Source organism: Epinephelus moara, chromosome 20 (genome assembly GCF_006386435.1).
Source record: "Epinephelus moara isolate mb chromosome 20, YSFRI_EMoa_1.0, whole genome shotgun sequence".
NCBI lineage: Eukaryota > Metazoa > Chordata > Actinopteri > Perciformes > Serranidae > Epinephelus > Epinephelus moara.
The window spans coordinates 17,755,471-17,780,768 of record NC_065525.1 but is presented as its reverse complement, the minus strand read 5'-3'; the positions used below and the strand labels follow the sequence as shown (position 1 = coordinate 17,780,768).

The 25,298-nt window shown below is 40.8% G+C and overlaps 1 protein-coding gene across 3 annotated transcripts; it reads left to right on the top strand.

Annotated features, from left to right (window-relative positions):
* The first annotated feature begins 5,495 nt into the window (after positions 1-5,495).
* Positions 5,496-24,987, top strand: cpt1ab (carnitine palmitoyltransferase 1Ab (liver)). Of its 3 annotated transcripts, none has more exons than XM_050073939.1 (19): positions 5,496-5,654; positions 9,400-9,564; positions 10,079-10,221; positions 11,249-11,420; positions 12,637-12,738; positions 13,104-13,241; positions 13,372-13,449; positions 15,303-15,410; positions 16,665-16,749; positions 18,262-18,457; positions 18,818-19,006; positions 19,106-19,211; positions 19,485-19,601; positions 20,279-20,443; positions 20,863-20,994; positions 21,129-21,281; positions 21,758-21,871; positions 22,920-23,012; positions 23,116-24,987. In XM_050073939.1, the coding sequence occupies exons 2-19, from the start codon at positions 9,424-9,426 to the stop codon at positions 23,197-23,199; spliced, it is 2,316 nt and encodes a 771-aa protein (XP_049929896.1). In that variant the 5' UTR covers positions 5,496-5,654; positions 9,400-9,423; the 3' UTR covers positions 23,200-24,987. The 3 variants fall into 3 exon arrangements, with proteins under 3 accessions (XP_049929896.1, XP_049929894.1, XP_049929895.1); XM_050073937.1 differs by lacking the exon at positions 16,665-16,749 and adding an exon at positions 16,082-16,169; XM_050073938.1 differs by lacking the exon at positions 16,665-16,749 and adding an exon at positions 16,082-16,169 and having other exon boundaries at positions 5,498-5,650.
* The last annotated feature ends 311 nt before the right edge of the window (positions 24,988-25,298 follow it).

Here is a 25,298-nt window from a genome sequence, read left to right as displayed (position 1 = left end):
CAGCGACGGGAGGCAGGAGGAGGCGCGCGCGCGCTCCTCAGAGGGAAAGTTTGAGAAGGGGTTTTCGTGTTTGATATGATGTGCAGCAGCTGAAAAAAGACGGTAAGCCATCATATTTACTCTTTTTTTTACGAAACTTTAATTCAAACGATGAGAGATTTTTTTTTACTAATTTCTTTTTATTTTGCATAGTTTTGGTAGCTGAAAAACTCCAACACGATGAGCTAAAGGTTAACGTTAACGTTAGTTGAATAATGGTTAGTTAACGTTAATGCTAGCTTGTTGTAGCTCGTAGCTTGTTCCATGCATGTTATTTGGGCATTTAGTGAAAACATAGCGAGTTTTTTTTTTACTTTGAAATAAATAGTTGCAAGAAAACAAATCGGATGGACAAACTCTATGACAAAAAACTGTCATCTTGCGCCCTCTGCTGAATTAGTACTAGACATACAGGTGATAGTGGGATGTTGCTTCATACTGTAAGTCCATCTAGATCTGTCTGGCTTGTGAAGTCTTAATTTAATGATGAAGTACGACCTCCATTCCAGGTTATGTCCTCAATGTGGACACAAACCGATTATTATTATTATTTTTTTTTTTGTCACCCATTGAGTTGACACTGTAGCCCTCTTCTCTCACACCAATTGACTTCATGTCCTCTTTCACTACATCCATAAATCTCCTCTTTGGTCTTTCTCTCTCTTGCCTGGCAGTTCCAACCTCAGCATCCTTCTACCGATATATTCACAATCCCTCCTCTAAACGTGTCCAAACCATCTCAGTCTGGCCTCTCTGACTTTATCTCCAAAACATCTAACATGAGCTGTCCCTCTGATGTACTCATTCCTGATCCTATCAGCACAAAGAGAACCTCAACATCTTCATCTCTGCTACCTCCAGCTCTGCCTCCTGTCTTTTCCTCAGTGCCACTGTCTCTAAACCAAATAGCATCGCTGGTCTCACCACCTTCTTGTACACCTTTCCTTTTAATCTTGCTGGTACTCTTCTATCACACATCACACCTGACACTTTTCTCCACCCATTCCAACCTGCTTGCACACGTTTCTTCACCTCTTTTCCACACTCTCCGTTGCTCTGGGCTGTTGACCCTAAGTACTTAAAATCCCCCACCTTCTTTATATCTACTCCCTGTAACCTCACCATTCCACTTGGGTCCTTCTCATCCACACACATGCATTCAGTCTTGCTACGGCATACCTCCACCTCTCTAGGTTTTCCTCCACCTACTCCCTGCTCTCACTACAGATCACAATGTCATCTGCAAACATCATAGTCCATGGAGATTCTTGTCTAGGGTCTGTTCATTTGTACATTTCTACACAGTTGAGCAATTTGTTTGCATATTTAGATTTCATACACTGTCAGGATTTACAGTACAACAAAAATCACTATGGGTGGTGCTTTCACAATTTTGCTTTGTGCATGTAATATTTGGCCATAATGATAATTGTGTTAGTCAATAGATTTTCTTGTCTTTCTTTCATAACTACTCCATACATTACATCCCTGTGTGAACTGGGTGTAGCTGTACATTCTTTTGTTTAAACCATTCTTCTGTCTGTTTCCAAAAAAAGTTGGGGAATGACCATAAGCTCAGAAAATGTGGTTTCAATATCTGAAATGCAGAAACAACAAACATTAATCTCAAAGTTAAATCTCATTCTAAGGAATTCATTTGAAAGATATATATTATTAATTAATTCAAAATGAATTTCTTTGGCTTTGGATAATATTGGATAATCTAAGAATACTGTTTTTAATTTCATTCCTTTTCAGGATGCATGTCACGAAAATCCATTACTCTATTGAACTGGATATAGATCATCAGTTACTATTTTTCTCATCTGACTATTACTACATTTTTTACTGAGGAAATGAAATTCTCCCATATATAAATTTGACAATGTTCATACTGAATTAGTATGTTGTATCACTTCTTTAGCACAAGTAAGAATGGTTTGGGGATGGCATTAGATAGGTTAAAAATTGTTTGGGGTATCAAAAAAATCAAATTTAATGCAGAAATCATAACATGTTCTTCTTATTTATCCACTTAGTCATCTTGTGACTCATATCTTTCTCGGGATCTGACCTGATTTTATGATACCTTAAGTACAATCTTGAAATGTGCCCTCAAGAAAAAACAACTGCTTCAAAATCTGCATATTTTGTATATTTGGAATGGTCATCAGTCACCATGCAAATGTGGCCTGTTGACAACAACACCCCACAGATCTGTTGTGTGTCGCCTAATAAATGCAACAGACTGCAGTCTTTTGACACATACAGGTCAGTGCAGCAGTGGATGTCTTCCACATAATATGTATTGGACTTTGCTCTACATCTCAATGAATTCAAGTCATGCAGTTGTTTTAGGGTATAACACAGAGAAGGAACAAGACTTCTTATGTGTGCAATTGTTGCAAATGAACAGCAGAATACAGTGTAATTTAATACAACATCAAAATCTGCCCGGTGAATGTTGCCTGTGCCGAAGGATTGGCCCATTCTCCCATTATTTCCAACCATAGTTTTCAACAGTGTGCAACAGTGCCCCCCTGTGTTTGGATGTACATTGATCTATGTGTTTCCTTTTCTCTGACTTTGAACTGTTTTGTCTTCTGTAACCATCAGCCTTTTTCATGGAAGACATGTGACAAGTCTAAGCAGGAAAATCACATGTGTAAAATTACAATGTAATAGGAGAGAGACATTGTTAATGTTATCAGTAACACATGTGATTTTCATATTATAACAAGTCAAAATGTCTGCTATGAAAAGGGCCTATTTTCAGATTTTCTTGACAGACCTTTTTCATGGCAGATAGAGAGGTTAGGTATGACTAACATTACTAATGGCTACATTCCACTTGGGTGTCCTCATGGCAATACTACTAGGTCAGCAGGAGCAATTCCAAAGCCCTTCAACTGGGACACCTAAGTGAAATAGAGCCTTTATTCATGTTATTAAGTAAACCTGTGCTGTCTGTGCAATGGCATGTCAAAATATCTGCTATGAAAAACCTGTGTAGTAGCTGACACTGACAGTACACAGCCAAGCAGGTGTGTCCAGTTATTTGAGGTTGATAAGACCGTTTTTTTAGTGGTTGACGTTGAGCAGAGTAGTGCTGGGAATTTGCTGAGGTCATCAAACTCAGTATACGTAATAAGGGTGTAGGCCAGGCATGCTGAACTTGTTTTACTCGAGGGCACTTTAACAGAGTGACAGGAGGCCAGGGGCCAGTTAATAAACAAACGTTATTAGTTAATATGTAAATATTTAGCCCAGACTTCTGTAAGGGGCTCCAGGGCTTACCTCTGGCACCTTATTCACATTTAAAGTACAAAAAACCCCTCCCAGTCTGAATTAATTCATTTTCACTGTGAATTAGAAAATGGCGTTGGGCCACCCAGCACCCTATGTCAGGCCATAACTGATGTAGGCTGTCCCATAATCAGAGGTGCAACAGCCTTAAAAAGAGGTCTGTCAAGATCAGTCTTGGTCACTCGGATGGCGCTCTGTGATGACTGCAGGAATCCTGGTTAAGGTCCTATCAGGTCCTAATACCTCAAGCTTAGTTTTGCGCCAATACATCATTTTTGGCAGTACCGGGACTAGTGACTCACTGTTAGTAACTCACTAGTGGACTGCACAATGACTGGAGGGATCTTAAAGGCAGCAAGAAGCCTCTGTAAAGGTCATTGCTGGCAGGAGAAAAAAAGCATCTGGCAACATCAGAGAAACCTCATGACTGTCCGCACCACCCTTCATCAAACAGTTGAGTTTGCAGCCACAGGGGAAGGGGAGAGTAATTAAAAAAAACGAAGATGGCTGCATTTTATAGGTATGCCAGTTCTAAGGCCATGGTGTTGGAATTGCTGCCTCTTGCACTTTAATGCAAGTCATCATTAATGCGATTAGTAGCCTAAGACTTGTGCTGTTCCTGCTATGACAAGTCAGACTGTCTGTGGTGTATAAGGCTTATTGACACTGAGGAAAACAAGATATAAAGTGAAAACACTTTTTAATTTGTGGCTGTTATGACCTTTAACAGTTACTGCAATTGCAGTAAGTTTTGAGAATTGCCATAATGTGTCCCCCTGCATTGTTATATTGTTTTTGGTGATCAAATTATTTATAAAGTTACAATTATAAGACCATCAGTGGGGCTTAATCTGTATCAGGGTACACTGAGAATTTAACAACAATGTATTAAACAACCCTAGACCTAGAGAAGGCACACTCTATTGGTGAGATGGTGTCAATATCATTATATAGGGGGGTGGGCACAATATCAAATAGTAACACCTGTGGAATATAATCCAATGTATTATAATTACTATTAAGAATGGTGATACGTGTTGTTTTTGTTGATACGTGTTACAGAGGTGTTACTAGGCATTGTAGTGCATCTTTGTGGGTTGTATATGGGGGATGAAAAAATGAATGTCAGCAAAACTTAACATGGGAGCAGAGTATTTGTTGCAAGGCTGTTGTGCAAGTGTTGCTTGTACAATGTCCACTTCCTGTATTACAGGAACTGCACAACCGGGGATTATCATATTAAACTGTAGGGCTCATCGATATGACAATATGTGAAACTGTGTGAATTTGTCAACCATCAGAGATTGCCACGTAGCTTAGACTGTGGTAGCACTCCTTACCATGTCTATAACTGTTTTATACCATAATAGGAAATGTTGCAAGTCATGGGAAAGACTGATTTATGACAGTGTAGGATGTTATGTTATGGCCAGATTAACAAATCATTGGTTGTTTTATTTATAGATATTTTCTAAATTTATTTTCCACAATAGTTTTTTCCCCAACAGTATCTTTATTAATTCTAACAACAATAAACAAGGACATACACACATCAGGTGTGTGTACATATACAGGCACAGAAATGTAAAAGAAATACCAGAACAAAATGTTGGTACAACTGCTGAATGTTTAACACACACACACACAAAAAAATAAAATGAAATAAATTAATGAAAAATAAAAAACATATATAAATGAATGGAGGCAGAAAATAAGTAAATAAAAAAGCAGGTTGAGGATCGTGTCAGTGCGATACAGTACACTTCACTTTAAGTACACATTATGTTAATGCACAAATTTGAGAAACCATGACAGATTTTGACATTGCAGAGAGTCAATTTTCCACAGTAGCTACTATTTTATGGTATACTTCACAATGAGATAAAAATAAAACATACACTACTCCACATAGAGGATGCTGCCCACTCCTGTTTTACTATACTTGACCCTGCATTATGTTGATATGATGTCTATCATCTGCACAGCTCATCAGTCTGGGTACATGCAGTCCTGGGTGCAGTGAAATGCTCATGGTGTCTGTGATGTCATCGCCAGCACGATGTATTTCCATTGGATACCTGATGTCCTCACACAACCCATAGACGCAACAAATTCAGGGACCTCGCGGGGGCGCTGTTCGTGCAAGGACGCGTTCAGTAGGCGACTCGTCTCAAAAGGGGGCAGGCGTTGGACAAGTCTGTGTGTTCCCATTCATGTTGAGCGTATAGCAGTCTCCGCCGACAGCCAGGCCGTGTCACATCCTCGTCAAAACAGAAAGCTCTGCTCTCTCTGACTGATAGAAAGGGTCGGTGAGTAATATTTATGCTTTTTCGGTACATGTCTCAGCTTCATAATGACTCAGTCTCGGCAGTTTTGGAAGTAGGTTTGCAAATATGGCTGCAAGGGTTATGATAGGAGGAAAAAACTCGACTAGCTAAACAAAAACCCATTGAAAGCTGTTCGTATCTGTGCGCAGCTTTTACCTTCATGTCAGATTGTTGCATTTCCTTGTCGGCGCAGTACATAGTAAAGCTGTGCGGTGTTTATATTATGTACAGTAGGTTTTCTCACCTTCGCATTGGCATAACCGGGTATGTGCTTCTCTGGCCTGTAGCTGGCAGAAATTAAGTTTACAGGCAAATGTTGACTCATGAAAGTCAAGACTAAATCTCAAGGGGAACTGTCTATGACACTCACAGCCATAGTTTTTAACAGCCATTTGTGAAAATTTGGCCTAATATCTGCATTACTCATTTAACCTCTTGTGACTTCCTGTAGGCTGTAGGATCTTATATTGAACGATCCAGGTAAGGACTTATCCTCCTTGCTAAGTCATAACATGAATGTAGGCAAAAGTCCAAGTAAAGGTCACCCATTGACAACTTCATGGCCGCACCATTACATCACACACAGTTCTGCTATTCAGTAATAACAAAGTGTAATATGTCTGTGCCTGTGATGTGTAATAATACAAAGTGAGAAATTTAGCACAGGTGTGATAGTATCACCTGCCATTGAAGGTCAGTAAGCTGATTTGCCATGGTGTCCTTCTATTAAGAGCATCATAAAAGCAGAAATAACACACACTGTTTATTTACATGTGACTGAAACGCTGGTTATTGTGATTAATATGTTGAATATAGTTTATTGACACTTGAGGGGGGGTGCACACTAGTGACCTAATTTCTCCCAGACCACGTGGGCAGGTTACTTGATATAATACCAGAATAAATGTAGCCTACATATGCTGAGTGGATTTTTCGGGAGTTAATTCGTGTGATCAAGTGTTAGATGATGACAACTGGCTGAACAGGCTTTATGGGGTGGATGATGTGGCGTTTACGGCCAGAATCAGAATGCAGATAGGCATTATGCATGACAACCGGGGGTTGTTTGCATGGTTTGCATGGTTAATTAACTCTAGACTGCGATTTGTGTCTTCTTCAACAATATAAAATGGATAAACGCCTGTTATTCAACTCCTAAACAAACAATGTGTTCTCGGTTGCTTCATTGTGACCACGATGTGACATGTTTGCCGGCATACGAGGACCTGTGTGTACTATGATGCCAGTTATACTCAGTATTTAAGCGGTGCAGCGCTGCGACCTTTCCCCCAGTTTCTGCAGCACAGGGTGGATCATGTGATGTTGGAAAGTGGCTGGGGGAGGGGACTGGCTGCTGAAACACTGCTGCGTGGAAGGTGCTCCTTCCGAGGACTGAAAACATAGAAACGACGTGTCCTGCTTCCAGAGTGTTCTGGGTGAATGAAATAAAAATGGACCTTGCGAAGATAAAAGCGTTGCTTGTGAGAAAAGAGGAAGAGCTGTGTGGAGAAACGTTACAGTGTTATTGGTGGAAAGGGAAGAGAAAACCTAATACGTTAAAGCATGGCATTATGGGATGCCAAACATTGACGTTGATGTGTAAATAACAGTTTAATGTTCACACATGATGATAAAAAAAATTAAGGAATTAAACAACTGTGTTAGACAGCTACTTTTTAAACATATGCGCATGCAGCGGTTTGATTTCCGACAGCAGTTGAAGGCAACAGGAAACAGCAGTTCCCTCACAATTCCGCAAACACAGTCTCATCGTTCAGATGATAGCCTGCAGTTTACACATTGGCTGCTGATGGTCTAAATACCAGGGATGGTTAAATTAATGTGTTTGCTAATGCTAACCACCATCTGCATCATCAGTTAGTACACAAACAACAATTAAATATGTATATTAGAGGCCCTATTAGCTCCCCAATTCCAAGAGACAGGGAGTCTACAATATGCAATACTGGGTAAGGTAAGCACTGACAAGACCCATTTGCCAAATATGAGCTTTAGGCTAAACTCTCAAACTCCACCAATCAAGTTTTTTAAGTCTGTCAGTGACGGTGATGGATGATAGCAGTTCAAAATACACACCTTGTTATGTCACCCATGCATGCTTAAAATCAGTTCCCACATAGCTTTCCTTTACTCCCTCCCCTCTTATCTCCCTTACTATATCAAATTTAAAAGAATTCAATTCAAAAATGCATCCTAACATTAGTTTAACACGCAATCGCTCACTTAACATTTGCAGATTTGAGACAGATGTCACTTCTAGCTTTGAATCAAATAGGGTGTCTTGCATCAACTTTCTTATGGTAAAGGATAAGATGCTACACCTGCCTAACCAGTTCAGTGATGAGAACAATATAGCCACCTCCCTGCGTATGTCTTGAGGTGTCAGCTTGCAGGATCCAGTTTAGTTGATATAGTAACTAAGTGTAGAATCATGCGCATAAAGCTGATTGATGAAGGACACGCCACTATTCATGATATTTCCTAATAAAGGATATGCAGCTTTCGTAATCATAAAATGCTAATGAACAATCACTGTGACTAAGTATTTTTAACGCAGGAAAACAGCTAAAATGTTGCCAGTTTGTATCTGTGGTTATTCTTTGTACCTCTCAGGGCATCTGATGTTTTTATAAATACCCTGAAGTTTCAGTACTGGCTCACAAGACAGCTTTCTAGAGGGGACACAGACAGTCAGAAGATACCTCTGTGAGGCACAGTCTAATGGTTCTTCACAAAAAAAAAAATCAGTCCTTTGATATAAGACAGAATTAAAACCAAGTAAAGTTGCAAGCAAAGCCAAGATGATTTGGATATGACCATAAGGGCTACACTAACTAGGAAAGTGGACTCAAGGCTTCAGTTAAAGAGACTTGAGGGAAGGAAGGAAATGCAAACTCTAGTAACTCGAAACGCCTGGTCATCCAGCTCATATGTTTCAATATTTCAGTACTGTAACTTTTTGGCCTCTAGCTATGTATATGTTGTCCTTCTTCGTAAACATGCAGTTGTCTGTCTAACTCTGTGTCAACTCTACGTCAGTGTCCAATAAGAATCCTTTCCCATTCAGTTGCTGGTTCCCAACAAACAATTTAGACTGATTCAATCTAGGAAATTAGGTAACCTGCAGTGTCATCAAGGAATGAGGACAACATATTTTAAAGAACAGTGGCAGGAGCACATCACTATAAAAGATAGTGACGATATTTGCCTTTGACAATTATTTACAGCCTCTTCCACATATCAAGACGTGGTTGTTGGTTGTGATCTAATCATTGTTGAAGTCAGTTATCTGTTAACCCAACTTTGTGATGAATTGGCTAAATGGTTGTGCCATCCACATTGTAGAAGCAGGGTGAGGGTTTCTGGAGCAACTTCACCCACTTCCAAGGTGCACAGAGAAGGGATATGACTCAAAGGTGAAACTCAAGCAACAGTTGTAGTATTTAGAAGAGCATAATTGCAAGATCGACAGCAGGCCACAAGCTGAAACATAAAATTGTTCTAACTACTACAAGTATTGCTTGAGGGTCGATGCCTTCGATTTATACCATCCACATTCACGTAAAGAGACAACATATTGTAGGAACAGTAGTTAAAACGTAGGTGGTGGGCTAATGTTTCTGACCTACATCAACTATCTTGAAACTTCGTCCTAAACTTCGTCCTTCGTCGTAACCTTGTTATCTTTCACTCTCCTTACCCCCAGTGACCCTGCACAGTAGTAGCCACAATGGCAGAAGCTCACCAGGCGGTGGCCTTCCAGTTCACCGTCACCCCAGATGGCATTGACCTACAGCTGTGCCACGAGGCTCTACGCCAGATCTACCTCTCTGGCCTCCACTCCTGGAAGAAAAGGTTCATTCGCTTCAAGGTGAGAGATGTTAGATACATGAGGGAGCAAAGTACAGTATGAGGGGAAATTTGTGATGATCTTTGACTGAGTTACTGTCTATCTCTTTTCAGTAAATATTCAATTAATAAACAGCTTCACAGGGTCCCAGTGATACTGTTTTTTGACTGATTAATTTGCTCCTACTGTAAATCTGTTTGGGGTGATGTTAACTCGCTCACACTGGAAGGTCACCTACTCTCACACAAACAGCCAACAGTGACGATAACCTTCCTGTCTGTTCTTTGTGTCCTAGCCTTTGACCTAGTTGTCTGTTTACACACAGTCCAATACTGAGTCACTCAAACGTAAACACCTGCTAGCGTTTTCACATATTGCTCTTTGTCCAGCGTCATAAATGATATCTTGCATAAATCAGCAGGAGCCAGAATACTTTGTTATGGCATCAATAGATTTATAAACAGTGTCCTCAAAGATTCTTTGCTTTCTCTGTGACACTGATTTGTAACCTTCCATTTGGTTCACCTTCCCACAGAATGGGGTCATGACTGGCGTGTACCCGGGCAGCCCTGCTGGGTTCATGGTTGTGGTTGTGTCCTACATGTCCTACAATAAATATAACCAGCTGGATCCCTCTCTGGGGTTGATCGCCAAGCTGGGTCAACACATACCCATCAGGTAAGGACACTGATAGGAGGTGCTGCCACGTATGATGTGGTGAATGTCTTTCTTCATAAGCAGATAGAGTAAACTGGAAAGCCTTCTTTATTGGCCTTATAAAACAATATGGAACAACAAAGAGCTTTATTAATGTCAAGACATAGCTACCATGTGAATCTGTTCACAGGAAATGCTGATAAGAAATCTAGTATGTGAAAATGCCCCATCTTGACAAATGACGGTGGAATGCTTTTAATGCAGTGTCATCGAGCTTTTACTACATTTATGCAGTTATGCACATGCCTCTGGTATTTATGAGAAAACGCACAGGCCTGTCTCTCCAGTATGTCTTTCAGTGACAGCTCTACGTGTAGTAACAGATTGTGAAGTAGTTGTAACTTAATAACCTTCCCACTACCCTCATCTTCCTATTTGCCAACAGTGTTGATCATGTTTATTGATGTCATGGAAACACTTCCTGCCCATTTAAAGCCTTTAATAACTCTTATCAACAATGTGGGGATTTTTCCTCAAGTCAAGGACGGTGTTTATGACAGCATCGTTAAGGTTATTATTCCCAGAAATGTCTCATAATTTTCAAAGGACAAGCATATGTGTTGTGTAGATAAGGGCACTTGTTGGTGTTGTGCTGTTTTAAACACTGAAATAGCAGAAATGCAGTGCCACTTCTTAAGTTTATAACATGTATCGTCTGTTATACATGCTGCACTGAGTAATAAAGGTGTATGATTTTACCGTTGGCAGTTTATTAGTCATAATGTGTGTGTGTGTGTGTGTGTGTGTGTGTGTGTGTGTGTGGCATGCATTATCAGCCATGATTTGATGTGACTTTGGACTGGGCCAAGTCTGACAGCTGCCGTATGCCGTTAAATGCCTAATGCATCCATTATCTTGTTTCAGTGCACAGTGAGATCCATTAATTGGTCAAACTTGAGAATGAAATGACCTGTGTTAGTATGTCAAACATCATATCATTTAAGACCCATAACATATAATCTCTCATATGTATTGTCTCTGTCCACAGTCGGTACATGTCTACAGACAGCCAGAGGATAGTTGGTGGAGTTCTGGTGGGCACGGGCCTGTGGGTCACCATAATCATGATTATGAGGAATGTCCTAAAGTGCCTGTTGTCGTGGCACGGCTGGATGCACGCCCGCCACGGCTCTGTGTCCTGGTCTACTCGTCTGTGGATGGTGAGACAATGGATGTGCTCCTCTGTTCAGTTCACTTTAGAGCAGATTCACACAGGAAATTTCTAGTGACACTGACAGACAAGCGTTGGAGGAAACATTTACTTAACTCATGGCTACACGATTCCGGCTAACAAGACTGTTCTCGATTAAAGTGAATATTATATAATATTATATAATATTGCTGATTGCGATCAGCTGAGACTTCTCCTGGTTAGAATTCCCTTTGTGTTTATTCTTCAGAAGGTTTTTATGGGGAGCCGATTTTTCTGCAGGGGTTTCTTTCTCTCCAAAACAATCAGACCAAGAGATTAAAACTGGTAAAACTGGTTAAAACACTGAACAAAGTAGTTTAACGTTGCAATTTAGTGTTTCTCCTATGCTGTTAGGCACGTTGCAAACGGCCCACTTGCCCAGCATCTGTTAATTTTTGCTCACCTATTTTCTCTGATAACTTAATGTGCGCTCACCTTATTTCTGATCCAGACGTTCAGGAGGTTTTTTTCATCCTGAGCCGAATTATCCATAGAGGTCTCTCCCTCTCAAAAACAAACAGACCTGGTAATGTAAATTAGTAAACACTGACTAAAGCAGTATCATGTTTAAAAAAAAATCAGTGTTTTTCTGACGCTCTTGTCACGGAGGGGCAGCAAACCACAGTTGCTGACACGAAAAATGTGAATATCCCTGTCCAGAGCCAGTGTTTGGTTTTTCCGTTCTGGACAACTGTAGAAACACGGTGCAACATGACGACCTCTGTAGATGAGGACCTGCTCACTATGTAGATACAAACGCCTCATTCTAAGGTATCAAAAAAAACGACCGTTCTTTTTTCCAGGTGATTATACAGTAAAAAAAACATACTTGTTATTAATATATTCCATTCCTGCCCATGTATCTCCCTAAATCCTACACACTGGACCTTTAATTTGATATGAATGAATTAAAGTCTAGTGTGCATTGCTGTAGGACATTGATTTCCTTTTGATGCAAGCCGTAAAAAATACCCAGAATAAAGTAAAGGTATGCCATGTTTGAAGATTCGATTTCTTCTTTACGTAACACGACACAGTTGTTTGACATGCACGTTATACTTTGGTCCTGTTAGCTTATCCAAGTGTTTATATGTTTGCCTAAGACCCCGAAGCTTTCCTGGGGCAACACAAACTGTAACTTCAAAGTGCGTTTGACCTCTCCCATATTTGCTCTGCTTGTCCAGGTATTAGTGAAGGTGTTCTCTGGCAGGAAGCCAATGCTCTACAGTTTCCAGAACTCCCTGCCACGACTACCTCTTCCCACTGTCAAGGACACCTGCCAAAGGGTAATTTCCACCTGTCCTGTCACTTCCTGTCTAAACCAATGCCTTGTGCACTACCTCGTTGTTCATAGTGATCGTAGCTATTGGACGGGAACCAGAGTGTGCATTTTGAAGAAAATTGGAGAGGGCTTAACGTTCTAAAATGTTCTTCTAATAATGTATTCAGATAAAAGCCAATCAGGGCTACTGTATTGCGTGTAAATTATTATCTTTGTGTGTCATGCGAACATAGCCGAGGGCTTTGTTTGTCTAAACAAGCCGATTGTCATTATCCCTCTGGAGACAAAGAATTGATGACTAATTTAACTGACAACCATTTGCCTGACCCTTTGCCTGACATGTGACTATGCATTCCTCTGTGGTGACAGTATCTGGAGTCAGTACGCCCACTGATGGATGATGAGCAGTATGAACGGATGACCGGTTTGACTAAAGACTTTGAGAAGAACCTGGGACCCAGACTGCAGTGGTACCTCAAACTCAAGTCCTGGTGGGCTTCCAACTATGTGAGTTTCTCTCTTCTTTGGTCCTTTGCCCCAGTTTTGGACACTGTGGCTTTGTACCAGCTTCAACCTCTTGAAGAAAAGAAGCTTGTCTTATAATGTCACCCCCCCTCCCTCTCTTTGTGTCGCACAGGTCAGTGACTGGTGGGAAGAGTACATTTACCTTAGAGGCCGTGGGCCCATCATGGTCAACAGCAACTATTATGCCATGGTAAGACATGTCTGCCTGAGTGTCTGTTTGCAAACAGTGCCTCAGCCTTTTGTTTAAACATTAAGCAATAAGCATCTCAATGTGGGTTGTGATTCATTCTCCGAAGGTGTGTTTCATGTTCCTAATAAATTCCAAAAGAGCTGAGATGAGTGTGACCCTTTTGCAGCTGTGTGACCTAAAACACAGCTGGGAAACGTTGAGAGATTTATGCAAAGTGTAATCAAATGTGTAATCATAAAGTAATTTGTCAGTAGAGCTGCGGAGTAACCTGGGTCGCCTCCAGGCTGCTGAGATTCATTTGATATATGACATTGTAAGTGACATATAGTAACATGCCACATGACAACTCCGCTAACACGTCTCAGGCTAAATTGTAAATTATCACCATACATACTGAAAAATAATTGTTATCTATAACAAAAAGCTGTAGCTTCTTCTACAGCTAAACTTCCTAAAATTGAATTTTTCAACCTTCTTCCTGCAACTTTGATCTGACTGAATATTGTCTTGCTTTTATTTAGTGATACAGATTAGATAGATTTCCTGAAAAATCTAAATTAGCCTTTGGATAAGAGTAGTTTTTATGGTGTACCACTAGTCTTATCTTATGTGTGATTAGCTGTACACAGTTGGGTAGCAAATGTTTTTCTATCTATGGCAAGGTCACACACTTGGCGGCTTAAACCCCATACATGTGTGTCTTAGGGGAACTCATTACAGCTGCAGTCTTATAGTCTTGGGATTTTACAGCTACTTGGCAGGCAAAGCAACAATCACCGTACTACAGTATGTCTAAACTGTTACTAGTGGGCAGGTTGAATGCTCCAGATTTGTGATCCTGGACCGGGTGAACTCAGCGGGATAATTACCCAACACTGAGGACTCAAACCCACAGCTCCCCCTGTGTGTTTCTGCCTGAATGAATGAGAGCAGACTGAACTGTCACTGTAGCATGGCAGGCATGAGTCGCTGCTCCTAGACACAGTACTGTGGATCTGTTTAGTCTGTGTGAGGTTATCAAACAGATAGTATAAAGCTGCTTTCACACCAAATCAGGCGTTGCAGCGATTAGCCGCAGGTATGTGTGACGGTTTGAGAGTGTCACTTAAATGCCGTCTCCCTGTCTCAGTGACTATTTGTCTTCGGTTAGTTTGTTTATGTTTGCTCAAAAGATCTGTGGATCTCCTTTTGATTATCATACTGTAGCATCTTGACTGCCACAAAAGAACAAACAAGTGTTCTCTTTAGCGGGATTGTACACGTTTTACTCACTATAATATTCACCAATAGAGAGAAACTTTATTACTCTTTAGCATGGACTGCAGGTGTATTTTGGTCTGATCACCAGTTACATGAGTGGCCACAACAGTGTGACATTTGGTGGTGTTTCTCCAAAAGTTGATTCTGTTTCAACTTTTCACTGCAGGCTGCTGCATTTCTTTCTGCCTGACCACTTCAGCCTTGACACACTGCCCACATTCAATGAATGGGAAAACTGGTGTTTTCGCCACAACGCCAAATTTAGCATGAATGCAGCCTAAATGGGAAACTCTACTCTTGCTTACAAAACCATATCAGAGAAACACTACTCTAAAAGGAGGTAGACTTGGTATGGGGGCAGTGGAATAACACTGAGCATGCTTGAAATAGCCGGTCACGAGAGCTGCTGTATGTGTGCATTCAGTCCTCGACCAAAATAACAACACAGAATCTATGGATGGGTCACACTGTGACATTGTTCTGTTCTGTTTGCATTTACAAGTCACGTTTTATATTCCTCAGGAGCGTGTGACGTGGGATAAAACGTGAGTGATTATTAATTCATAACTATTAATCTCCTTTTTTATCTCCAGGATTTCCTGTATGTGTTTCCCACCTCGATCCAGGCAGCCAGGGCAGGTAATGCCATCCATGCTATCATGCTCTACAGGAGAAAACTGGACAGAGCTCAGATCAAACCAGTGAGTACAGAGCTCCTCTTGTCTTCCTGTTTCACTCCTTAAACAGACTGTGTGTGAGCTGCAATATTAACTATATTAGCAAGTTTGACCATATCAGTCCTTTGTAAATGTTTAACTTTCTCATTTATGATTTATTGATGAATAGCTTATCTCAGTGTGTTTGTCTTTTAAGTTTACAATGTGAACTGCTTATCTGTCACAACCCTTTCTTGTGTACGATTTGTGTAAGTAAGTTTGTTATCTCGCCAGTGGTTATGAAGATTCTTGATAATATCCTTAGCTAACTGTGCTTATCTGTGACTTTGATGTTAGCTATGCACGGTGCTTTTTGCTTGTATTGATGGAGGTGGAGTTGTTATTACCGGCAAAGTGAAATCACAAGCATTTTCTAAAGGCTTGATGAATGCTGGTGATTTCACTGACACTCATCAGTGTCGTCCTCTCCTGCTCCTCTGTCGGCCCTTTTTCCTTTACCAGCCCGCATGATGCTTGAGTGCAAATTCTTTTTACATTTGCACACCCCTAATACATACAACATGTTGCACATACACACACTGATCTCTTGCCAAGACCGATTGTATGCAATGCATGAGCTCGCTCTGTTCCACACTCACATTCAGTTGTCTCTGTTCTACTGTTTTGTCCCTTCGCTGTGTCGGACGCTGCGTTAGATATACTTGTTGGCGAACAAGGTTCCTCTGTGTTCGGCTCAGTGGGAGCGGATGTTTAACACCACCCGCGTCCCTGGTTTGGAGACAGGTAAGAGGAGGGCACATCTCCGCCGTGCCCTCTGAACCCCCTACCCCGTGACCCTAGCTACAGCAACAGCCGCTGGAAACCCTGACTACTACGCTCATTCTCAACAGCACAGCCCTGAAACAATCCTACTTCTCATTTTTTTAGTAGTATTATTTTAGACATCTATTGGAGAGATATACAAATTTAAGTTTTAGCATGAATTTGTAAAAGCATCTAGATTTTAGTACAAACTTTACTGCTAATATCAGGGCTTTGCTGGTGGCATTGAGATGGCAGACCACTGGTTTTCTGGACCCTACCCATGTCCCTTTCCCTGGCAGCACTCTCAGGTCCCCTCTCCTCCTTAAGACTGCTTCTTAAACCGATCCTCATCTTTCCTTTCCACTTCATCCATGCTCCTCTCCGCGTAGGTGTGTGTCTGCTGCTGCTCTCTGGGGATTTTAGTAATTTAGTTTGTCATCTCTGTGTGTTTTACTCTCCCCTTTTGCTTTTCAGCTCATGCTCCTACACACTATTCCCATGTGCTCAGCCCAATACGAGCATATGTTCAACACCAGTCGCGTCCCAGGTGTAGACACAGGTAGAGTCTTTAGCAGTACCGCCTCCTCCACACTACTCCTACTGTACTTCTCCTTGGGACATTTGTCCATGTGTTTGAATCAGAAATAATCTGACCTCCATGAATAAATAATGCATGTGTGAAGGTCTGAGCAGATTGAAGGACTAATTTGCATGTGACTGAACTCTAGTGTTTGAGTTTGAGAAGGCAAAACAGCGACAGTGTAAGACCTGGAAATGTCAAACAGTGCTACGCTGGGCTGAATACATAGAAAATAAATGTATATATATATTTATAAAGGGAATGTTCAGTTCAGTTTTTCCAAAAGATAATGAAATACTGGTATCACGTTAATGTCTGGGTGATGCCCATTGTTTGTTCAGCATTGTGTAAAAGCACCAAATGACCTCTGAGGTGGCAGGAAGCTTTTATAAAGCAACTTCAACAAGAACCTGGTTAAAACTTGGGATTAAGGAGAAGATTTAAAATAAAGTATAACATGCATGGTCAGTGTGGTAATGACCTCTGATGCATGATATAACATCAGTCTTATAACCAGGGCGAGGACCACTCTGGTATGAAAGCCCAAAGCCTGAAGCCTTTGGACAAAGACAATTTAAGACCACTTAAATGCACTGAAATATGTTAGAAAAATACTGAGATTCAGTGTTGAAAATTTTGAAAAACGACTACTTTTGAATTAAAAACAACTAAATAAGTGATACATTCACATATTTAAATAAAAAACATATGTCATGATAGGTTAATAAGGAGTTTTTGGAGACAGAAAGATTCATATTAATATGGCGGAGGTCTAGGCTTAGTGTTACCTGGATGTGAGTTGGTTGTTCTTGGGTTTGGTCCTAGTGTAAGTATCCCCTCCCTTGTCTTGCCTTTAACAAGGGTAACGCTTGTTTGAACAACACGAGCGGCACCACAACAATATCGTCAAAGAAGGAAGTGATGTTTTTGAATTGATTTCTCTCGGTTGTGCACAGTGCTGTTCAAACAAACATTGCCTCAATCCATTGTATTCCAAACCACCATTCTCTTCCCAAATTACTTTCCCTTTTCATCTCACTTCCCGCACTTCCCATTTCAAGCTGCTTTAGTTATTGAACTGGGTAGTAGTCCCATCCATCATGAATTCAGTTGGGTTTTTTTGTCCCTGAAACTTAAAAAAGAAGGATGTTGACAACAAAAGAACCAGCCCTTTTAATTGTATTTTGTGCTTGACAGAAATCAGTGGATGTGTGGATGTCACATCATTTCCCTGGGACGCAGAACTGGGTACTAACACTTCTGTTGTTCCCAGAAATGAAATGTTGTGACATCCTCACTCCGTTAAAACTGCTGCCTTCTTTTTGAGATTTTAATTACATACAATTTACATTTTAAGATGCACCAAGATACACTCACAAACACATAAATCTACCCAGACATCACCCTGACACCACCCCAACACTCCAGTTGTCTTTTCTTTCTCCGTTTTCCTCTTCCTCTCTCTCCTTACCGTTGGTCCTTCTGCCCCAGACACCATTCAGCACATGAACGAGAGCAAACACATAGCTGTGTACCATAAGGGCCGTTTCTACAAGGTGTGGATGTTTTATGATGGACGGCTGCTGTTACCACGGGAGATAGAGCAGCAGATGGAAAGGATCTTGGCCGACAAGTCGGAGCCATTGCCAGGAGAGGAGAAACTAGCTGCACTAACTGCAGGGGAGAGGTGGGTGGCATTACAGAGTCAGCTGCTGATGAGGCCAAACACTTTACACTGTGTATTGTATCAAGACAGGAAGTAAGGAAAGACACTACGTTGATGGACATTTAAATGCCATTTAAATCTGCCCGTGATATGGGCCCAGACAGTGTAATGGTCGGAAGCTAATACTGACTTTTAGAGGTAGAATTTGAAGCTAGGAAAGGTTGTGTCAGCAACCACAAAAATGCAAAAGGTTCTGTACCACCCTTCCACACGTCATCGTTGTTTCATTGAGGAGAAACTTGCAGGCACTTGTCTCAAGTGGGCTTGACTTGACTGCCTCAGACCTGCCCTAAAAAAAGGCTGTTATTTGATCCTCTGCAGGACTCCATGGGCCAAAGCTCGTGAAGCCTTCTTCAGCCGTGGTAGGAACAAGCAATCTCTGGACGCAGTTGAGAAGGCAGCCTTCTTTGTAACCCTCGATGACACCGAGCAGCGCTATGATGCAGCCAACCCAGTCAAGTCTCTGGACAGTTATGCGAAGTCCCTGCTCCACGGGAAGTGCTACGACAGGTGGGACAAATGAACTTGGTATATTTTCTTTCAGGTAATTAAAGAATTTGCAGCACAAGTTCATTTATAAATAAACTGTTTATTCCGTCTTACTATTAGGTGGTTTGATAAATCCTTTAACCTGATCGTGTTCAAGAATGGCACCATGGGACTGAACGCAGAGCATTCCTGGGCTGACGCTCCAATCATTGGCCATCTCTGGGAGGTACGTTTCTCATGTTTGGATTAAACCAACTTCTAATTACGTCACAAAGATTGAATTAAGAAATGAATACCTCAGAAGATTTTTCTTTAAAGTAAAATAAAAAATGTATTTAACTTGCTCAACAATATGAACTAATACAGTGGAATGGGAATAATGTTGTCATGTTCTGATTGCTGTGATGGTTGTCCATTAAATCTCACCACACAGAAATGTAAAAGCAGTTTCATCAGTTTAACTGAATTAGTCATGTTAAAACTTGACTCTGCGTTGCAGCATGTTCTTTCTATGGACCCTGTAAAGTTGGGATACACTGAGGAGGGTCACTGCCGTGGGGAGCCCCACCCCAACCTGCCAGGACCTCAGAGGCTGTCGTGGGACCTCTCAACTGAGGTAAGGGTCAGGTTATGCTCATAAAGAACTACTATTACTCAAAAAGAACCACGTCGGAAGGGGAAAGGCCACACTTGAAGGTCGGGAGGAAAGCTGGCTATCATAAAGAGGAGGGAACCTAATAATCGTGAAAATACAAGGATGACTGCACACACTATAAGACAGTCTCTCCTCAAAGACATTCATAGTGTTGAATTCAGTGCACATCGAAAATGAGAAATGGTTGTGTAAATAATGAAAACAGAAGTTAAAACCCTGCACAGCTGGTCACTCACTGTGTGAAGTGGGTGTGAATGTTGAAGTATTGGTTTTGGAAAGGGATGCAACCCTTAAATTCTGACACACTAGGATGATGGTGTTCTTGAAGCTGTTTGACCTGTGGGCTGATAGCTGAGATTTGATACTCATAGGCCTTGGTTTCCCTCTGCTGGTAGCTTGAACTATGTGCACCAGTGTTGGTATTTTATTACTTCCATTCAGAGAAGGGCCATTGGGTATTGTTTATTTGAAATTCAAAATGTGACAGTGCAGTAACTGATGCTAGCTTAATAGATACTAATACCACTGATAGAGAATTTATCAATCAGAGCTCTCTTAGTTTCTTTGTTTTATAAGTACATCATCAGTAACATGCTGCAAATGCTCAGACTAACACACGACTTTGTGACTTCCTTTAGTGCCAGGAGGCCATCGAGAGCTCTCTTTTAGTAGCCAAGCCTCTGGCCGATGATGTGGACTCTCATATTTTCCCCTTCAATGACTTTGGCAAAGGCCTGATCAAGAAGTGCCGCACCAGTCCTGATGCCTTCATCCAGATCGCCCTACAGCTGGCCCATTACAGGGTAAGTGCATACATCTCACTGGTTTCAAAACAAAAGTCATGACTTAATAACACTTGTAGGCATTTATTTGTCATTTAGTGGCCTGTCCATGTTGTGATTTTAATTATAAAAACTGAAACAATCCAGTGAAATTCCTCTGAATGTCCAGCAGAGGACAGTCTCCACTTTCAAGTTAACATTTCAAATAGTAAACTTTGTTTAACTACAGTTTGAAGCTGTTTTCTCCCGTTAGTTTTGCAGTGTATTTGATGATATAAATTACAGGACATGATCATATATAGGCGGTTATTAAACATCTTTGTAAAGTTAATTTAATTTTTTTTTGTAGTTACCAACATGTCAAAAATCTACTTTTATCTCATTAAAACAGCCTTCTGCAGTTTGTCTTTTAAATGCTGACCCATACCATCTCTCAACAGGACAAAGGGAAGTTCTGCCTGACCTACGAAGCCTCCATGACGCGTTTGTTCCGTGAGGGCCGAACAGAAACTGTGCGCTCCTGCACCATGGAGACTTGTGCCTTTGTCCGTGCCATGATCAGAGATGAGACAGTAAGGCTACGCAGCAGCAACACACCACACCTCTGTTTACAGTGCTACTCTTACTCTCTGATTGTTAATCCAGTATGCAGATCATGCTCTTTAACAGTTTGTCATGTTTCGTTTTTATCTCTCGTCCATCTCAGAGAGAAGAGCGTCTCATGTTGCTCAAACAGGCGGCAGAGAAGCACCAGAACATGTACCGCCTGGCGATGACAGGACAGGGCATCGATCGCCACCTTTTCTGTCTCTATGTGGTCTCTAAATACCTGGGAGAGGACTCACCCTTCCTCAAGGAGGTACGATGTCTTGTTGCAAGTTGTTCTGCGATTAGGACAACTTGAATTTACTAAAGAAATATTGTTGGTGTAACTTCTGAAAGAGTGTTAAGTGGTTGAAATGAATGTTGTCCAGGACCCCATAAAGAAATAACTACTAGTGCGATTTTTAAAGGGAAACCAGCCTTTTAAAACAAGGAATAACTATTCTAGATTAAGCTTCACTCCTTATTAATCTGGCTCATAAAATTTACAGGTGTACGTCCTGTTTGTCCACCTTCCACTTACATGTGACATGGTATATTTAAATCCAGCTACTTTTGTTATATAACATGTGCTACTTCTGCCCTTCTCTCAATAACTTTCCACTGTGTATTAAGTATCATTAAAGAAAAAATGCTTCTACATCAGGCTAGAAAAACATGTTACTTTGGCTGAGGAGACAGCATGAGTTTTGTTTGACCGGAGAATTAAGTGTATGTTACCGCTATGTTTAGGTCCTGTCTGAGCCGTGGAGGCTGTCCACCAGTCAGACGCCACTGCAGCAGCTTGAGCTGTTTGATCTGGTCAAACACCCTGAGTATGTGTCCTCCGGCGGCGGATTTGGTCCAGTAAGTTATCCATCAGTTTTCACAGAAATTTTAAAAGAAGGTTGTGCAGTTTTTCTGTAATTGAAAAACAGGAAATGGGACAATCTTTGAGTTTTGCCAGGCGCTGTGAACATGCCATCCTCTGCAGTAATGATTTCTCTTGCATGTGCAACAGGCATCCTTTTGCGCTTGTCAGGGTGCTCACGATTCGTTCGCAACAACTTAAGTTTCACGCTGCCAATCAATCAAACAAGACATAAAATAACAAAGAACCCTGCTTCATCACCAGGCCATCAGTGGTGCTCTGCAGGCTAACGTTACCAATCTGTGCTCCTACCTGCCATCCTGAACTGATACTAGAAGAGCTGTAACAAGCGCAGTGACTTTGTTCCTGGACTTAAGTTAAATTTCAGCCGTTTAAAAGAGGGGGGATGCAACATGGAAATATGTCAAAATGTGGGACTGTCATGCACAAATCAGCAATAACAGTGTAACAGTGGCTAGCTAGCTAGTTAGCTACTGAGATATCAGCATACTAGCATTTTTTTTGTCATGCTTGTTATAAAGAAAGGAAAATAATTCATTGAAACATTAAACTAGAATAATATGATGGTTATTATAATTTTAAAATGTTTTATAACAAAGAAAATCCATTTGTGGGCTTTTCTTGTTGCTTGTGCTGACATTTTACCGATGATTCCGCCTAACACACTTTTTGAATTGTGCCTCTGAAAACAAGTAGCCTTTATGCTTCACCCCACCCTTTTATCCCATCAAGAATAGGTACACCCTACCCCTCGATGTGAATATGCAAAATGGATGGATAAGGGATAAGTTGTAAGAGCAACAGGTGCGATGGGACTGGGCCTAAATCATGCAATCTATTTCCTTCATGTATGGCTCAATATTTGTTTTGATCTTTACCAAGGGGTTGCATGTCACACGAAGTATGTTTCCGTCCTCCTGTTTTTATGCACGTTTACTGAGGATCTGTATGTACATGTCAGATGTTGAGACTGTTCTTGAGATTAAACTCACATCTCTTTTTCTTTCCTCTTGTGTCCTAAAGGTGGCTGATGATGGTTATGGTGTCTCCTACATCATTGTTGGTGAGAACCTCATCAACTTCCACATCTCCAGCAAACACTCGAGCTCAGAAACTGTAAGTTCACTAGTTTTACATTTTTACAGACAATTTAGATTTGTCTCTGTCCATAATTTGATTACCTATGATTACATATGTCCTCTTTTTTGCTCTATTTCAGGACTCCCACCGTTTTGGCGCCAACATCAGACAGGCTATGCTTGACATACTGGATCTCTTCCAGCTTGACAAGAAAACCAAGTGATCGCCCTCTCTATGAGTGGAATAAGCATATGGTTTTAGCAACAGATGTATTCTTCCTGAAGCTTGTACAGAATCAAATATTGGATTTTTGGGTTATTTTTAAGTTAATTGATGTTACAGATATAAGGATGATTATGTGTCAATATGTTTGTGAGGCGTTTATGTGCACTGTATGTATGGGCAAGGTGAGATTCCGGTGTTTTTGGGTACAGGTAGTGCACAGAACAAAGTCTTTATCCACAGGACTGTTTGCACGGGTGCCTTAGTGAGAGGGCAGAAAGGGAGGGAGAAATTAGAGCACTAGTCTGATATCAAGTCTGTATTTCTACAAGAGACTTTTCAGCTAAAGGATTGTTCAGTAGCATCATCCAGTATGAATTTTAAGTTGAGAGATGGTGCAATATTTTTTAATAGTTTTGTCCCAGTTATTTTAGTCTTTTAGGTTTCTTCTGGTCTTTCCAACTGCAGCACCTGAGTCGTGTGTAACTGGCCAAAAGCAACAACGTGATGCTAAATATCATCAACAAATTGCATGTTGCATGATGTTCATTAATTTCATATGGCTTTGAACAGTTGTATCCTGTAATCTTACATCTACGGAAGCCAGAAGGAGTCAAGCTGTTGATCTATAATCACACAAATCACAAACATTCAGCCCTGTATCAGTGCAATCCTGGATCCCAACACAAGATAGGGAGCTTTTCAATCAACGGATCAACATTGCCTCTCTGACTCAAGTGCACAGCCGCTGTGTTTGTCCTTCTCAGCTGCTACCATGAAACAACATAGCGATGAAGGCAGATCATTGTTGTGTGTGCGTGTTGGTCATTTTCATACTCAGGTTTTTTTTGTTTTTTTTTAACTTGACCTAGTTCAGGGTGCTGGCGACAACATTGGAAGATTAACACCCACGTTGCCGCGTACCTGAGCAACAGTAGAAGAAACTGAGATGCAGTATGATGCCATGTGACCCCGGTGAGCTGATGGGGAGTTAAATGTTGAGTTTGCGGTGAAGTGAGGGATATGCAGGACGGGGTGTGTGTCTGGGGAGACCGACTGACACACCGCGTGGCTGACAGTGATTTCTTCTTGTCTCTCGTGTTAACTGTGCACTCCATGACTGGTCCTTCAAACTACCCATTTCCTAACTACCTTGGTAGCCTTTTGTCAGATCAAGATGAATTGTTGACTTTTATCAAGTTGTCAGTTACAGCGTTAGTGGTATTGCAGCTGTCGATATAAGGTGCAGAATCGCTTAATAGGTTGTGATGTCTCTGCAGTGCAGTAGGAAATCTTTTTTTTTCTCTCAGCCTAACACTTAGGAAGTGCAGATATACAGTAGAGGGCCCGTCGCTATCATAGGAATGCATTTCTGTTTTTATTATTATGTATATGTTCTCATTTCATCATATTATTTATTTTTCTTCCATGTTTTAACCTCGCTATTCTCAAAACAAACATGCATATTTAACAGCCGAATGCGCAGATGATGAGCACTAAGTTAAAGCTTTACTGATTTTAAAAAAAGTGCAACAGACAAAATGCTTCCTTTTTTTTTTTTTTTTTGGACATGTCAGTTTTGTTATCGCATCTTTTGCCAGTATGTTCTAGTTGTATGACTTTTATTTCAATAGACTTTATGTTTACACTGCTGCATGGTTTTTGAAGATGAAGCTGTATATGTTTGCCTTTTAATTTAAAGATGGTGTAAAAAAAAAAAAAAAAAAAACCCAAGCAGCTGATATACCAAAATGAGATTTAACAATAAAGTGAATGTCAGACAGCTGTATATCACCTCTGAGTTTGCCATCTCTTGCTAACAATCCGTTTCCGCACTGCATTGTCCACCATTAATGCCATGGCTGATGTAAACACCAAGAAAATCAGATTTTTGGAAAATCCTAATTTATAATGCAGCTAATAGATGATTTGATTGACAGAAAACTGTTTTGATAGGTTATTCATTTATCAAGCTAAACTATGAAGCCCCAAAATTTCTCTGGTTTCAGCTTGTAACGTCAGGATTTGTTGGTTTTTAGAATAACTTTGGGTTTTGGTTTGTGGGTTGGACAAAATCAGCAACTAGAAAATGTTGACTTG